General features: G+C 34.6%; 1 protein-coding gene across 1 annotated transcript; it reads left to right on the top strand.

The window, feature by feature from the left end:
* The first annotated feature begins 522 nt into the window (after positions 1–522).
* On the top strand, positions 523–2,802 carry LOC114298280 (uncharacterized). The gene is made up of 4 exons (XM_028242808.2): positions 523–679; positions 775–820; positions 2,155–2,222; positions 2,351–2,802. The coding sequence occupies exons 1-4, from the start codon at positions 530–532 to the stop codon at positions 2,585–2,587; spliced, it is 501 nt and encodes a 166-aa protein (XP_028098609.2). The 5' UTR covers positions 523–529; the 3' UTR covers positions 2,588–2,802.
* The last annotated feature ends 732 nt before the right edge of the window (positions 2,803–3,534 follow it).

Below are 3,534 nucleotides of genomic sequence, written 5' to 3'. Positions count from 1 at the left end.
TGGCCCAGTTTGGCTAGGCCCGTCTAGGCTTGGGCCCAAACTTAACCGAAACCTTGGGCCTAGGCCATTTGTTTCAAAACTCGACCTAAAGCCTAGTCCATTAGCTTATTCAAGACTTACTCAATACTTGGCCCGTCAGGCCTATCCAAAGCTTAGCGTCATTTTTAGTGAAAAAAATAAAATTTTAGTGAAAAAAATAAAAAAAAAATAAATAAAAAATCCTAGGCTTGCCCCAAGCGCGAGACTAGGCCCAGGCTCATTGGCCCGTCCCGAGGCTCGAACCACTACCTTGCTCGAGGCTCAAATATCCCCTAAACTTGGGCTTAATTTTTTGGCATGTGGCCTAGCCTGGCCTGGCCTGAATTTTGGTGAGAGCTCACACGACTTGACACTGCACAGGCCCAAGCCCGAGCTCAGGCCTTAATGGATTTGGCTGGGCCAGACCAAATTTACACCCCTATAGATACGGGCACTGAATACTTATTTTTCTTCATCTTTTTTATTTTTTTATATTTATTTTCTATCTTTTATGTTATCCATTAGTAACATGCGTTTTGATTGTGGCTTAAGTAGAACCTTGGCCTTGCTTGGGCAAATTGTTAGTTTTCTGAAAGCTATGTCCAACATCAATAACGCAAGTGATCATATCTCTACTCAAGACCAAGATTCATCTTCACAGGTACATTGGTTCAACCATGAGATTTACAAATATATATAGAGTTACAAATTAATTGATTGTTGTTTTAACTCTGAATTTGATTTTGTCCTCCACAGGCTTCAGCTGAGGTAGATCTAGAACTTAGGCTTGGACCATGTACTGGTAATTTACAAGATTTTACACCTGAGAAATCATATTACATTGTGTTTTATGTGTTTCATATTATTTTCTTCTTTTAAATTTTAATTTTGTCAATTTCATTACTCAAGTTTGCAAATTGAGATAAATGGGTGTCATTTTAAACGGTCATCTAAATTATTGATGGAATGATATTAAATTACAGAAACAATTCCTAAAGTTTATGTTTTGTGTTAATGAATTAAAGTTTTAGAAACAAAAATTTAGGCAGAAAATCACTTTTTAGACACAAAATATCTTTGTTGTCAAAACTGTGCATTTTTAGGAATGAAATTGGGCATTTAGTATACTATGCTTTTGGGACCAAAATTAGTCTAAAAAAGTAAACATTTTAGTACGAATTGATTTTTGTCCTTAAAAGTGTATTTTTTAGCGACATTTTTCAAAATTTTGTCTCCAAATGTCTTTCATTTTTTATTTTATTTTTCTTTTCCGAAAAACTCGCATTAATATTGAAATTTGTCCCGCAATTTTTTTACAAAACAATTTGTATTTTGAGAATGAAAAAGTTTTATCCCTAAAATCCTTATATCTTGTAATGTTACTTTGATCTCCAAAATTTTAATTTTGTCAATTTCATTCCTAAGCAATGTAAGGCTATTTTTGAAATCTAGAAAGTTAATGAGAATCTCATTACTAAGATTCTCTAGTTATGCAAAAACTTGGTTGGGATTAGGGGTGTAAAAATGGCCCGCGACCCGTGGGTGGCTCAAAGCACGCGCCGCAGCCCGTGGTGGGCCCAACCTGGTTAGGCCTGAGCTAGAGCTCAGCCCGAGACCATGGGCTTGGGCCATCATTTTGAAGCCTGACTCGGCCCATCGGCCTGCTCAAGGTTCACTCAAAGCCCAACTCGAGGCCTGGCCCACTTGAGACCTAGTGTTATTTTTAATGGAAAAAAAAAATGTTCAGGCTTGCCCAGGCCTGGCCCAAGCCCGAGCGTAGGCCCAAGGCCCTAAATACCCCCTAGACCTGGGCCTAATTTTTTGGTCCGTGAGCAAGCCCAGCCTGGCCTGGCCGGAATTTTGACAGGAGCATGTGTTGCCCTACATGGGCCGGACCAAATTTACACCCGTAGTTGGGATTATCATAAGTATTAGAATCTTATTAGGGACCATAAGTGTATTTTATTACCATTTGTTCATTGGAATTAGATCAATTTGACTAAAATTGAAATTTTCATAAATGAAATTGGTAAAATTGAGTTTTTGATGACCAAATGATACGAAATGCATAATTTAAGAATTGTATGTGTATGTTATATGTCTAACATATCATGGTTGTATCAATGTATAATGGAGGTTCTACCAACCAAGGCCAGTCCCCCAATGCCATAGCAAAACATCGACAAGAACCAAATAATTCACAGGTCTCATCACATTCTTAGTTTTCATTTTTGTTTTTTGTTTTTTTTCCTGAAAAAATGAAAGTTTAAATTAGCAGTGTCATCAATGGTGAAATGTTTGTAGTGATTAGTTAAATGTCCATGACTTGTAGGAAAATGTTGGATGTCCGTCAAGTAACCAGGAGAAACCAGTGAAAAGGGAAATGAATCTCACTTGCTCTATATGCTTGGATGCATTACAACAAGAAGCATGTACAACATGTGGACATATTTTCTGCATGCCATGCATTATCGCAGCAGTTGTAAACCAAGGAAGATGCCCTACTTGCCGGAAAGCGATTTACTGTCGTGGCATTCGTCGAATCTATCTTCCCAAAATGAAGTCTTAATCCAAAATCAGACAAAATCCCAATACATATCAGATATATTTAAAACCCATGTTGGGAGTATGAGATGCTTATATTGTTTTTGTAATTTCTAATATGAAGTTTAGTTTTATTAGTCTAATGCTATGTATGGGATGATTCAAGCCAAATTTTTGGCATCTTGCCAAACTCTTTTCAAAGCATAGACAAAACATTTATGAAATAACTTTATTTTCTGAGTTCATAAGGTTTATTATATCACATTAATAGTCCTAAATATAGACACAAATGTGTCATGACAAAGATTTATGATCCTAATACTACTTATGGTTGTATTGGTTAACCTTTTCAAAATACATTTTATGTAGTCTTGGCTAAACAAATGATGATGTAAACATCATCATCAAATTTTCATTTATTTTGAGTAGTACAATTTTTCATTTTCCCTTGGTTTGATTCTTTCCTTCTTTTATTAGATGATTTCTATCATTTTTATGTTAGCACAATTTTAGATTCATAATTTATATTATTTTCATTTCTTTGAATCTAAATTCAACATGTGATCATTTTTGTTTTAATTGTAATACTGGACATGGTAATAAAAGGAAGTGGCAAAGAAAAAAAAGAAAAGAAAATTGCAGCTTCTCATGTTTTAGGGTTTCTGACCCATGTTTCATAAATAATTAATGATCTAAAATTAGAATTCATGGCTAGAGCATCAAAAAAGTGATTTTGACAATGAGATTAATGTTGATATTAGAAGATATGCCATGTGTCCTTTGGAATTGGGGGCAGTTTGTCCCAAATATATTTTGCTAATCCAAATCATTCATATTGTAGGATTCATCGAATATATCATTCATATGCAAAAAAAAAAAACAGGTTAATTGAACATCTATAACCTTATAACAAGACCGTATTTATTTTTTTAAAAATAAACAGTTAATATGATTTTGATTTTTTTTTAAAAA

The sequence above is a fragment of the Camellia sinensis genome, chromosome 11 (genome assembly GCF_055761805.1).
Source record: "Camellia sinensis isolate YWXY chromosome 11, ASM5576180v1, whole genome shotgun sequence".
Lineage (NCBI taxonomy): Eukaryota > Viridiplantae > Streptophyta > Magnoliopsida > Ericales > Theaceae > Camellia > Camellia sinensis.
Note: the sequence above shows the minus strand (reverse complement) of the source record. Positions and strands in the feature narration are given on the sequence as shown.

What these genes read in the sequence shown, in the direction of transcription:
- LOC114298280 (XM_028242808.2), top strand. Translation starts at nt 530, where the DNA reads ATGTTATCCATTAGTAACATGCGTTTTGATTGTGGCTTAAGTAGAACC. An exon ending in ACCAAGATTCATCTTCACAG is followed by an intron (nt 680 to 774) that starts GTACATTGGTTC and finishes TGTCCTCCACAG; the next exon opens with GCTTCAGCTGAGGTAGATCT. An exon ending in AAGAACCAAATAATTCACAG is followed by an intron (nt 2,223 to 2,350) that starts GTCTCATCACAT and finishes CATGACTTGTAG; the next exon opens with GAAAATGTTGGATGTCCGTC.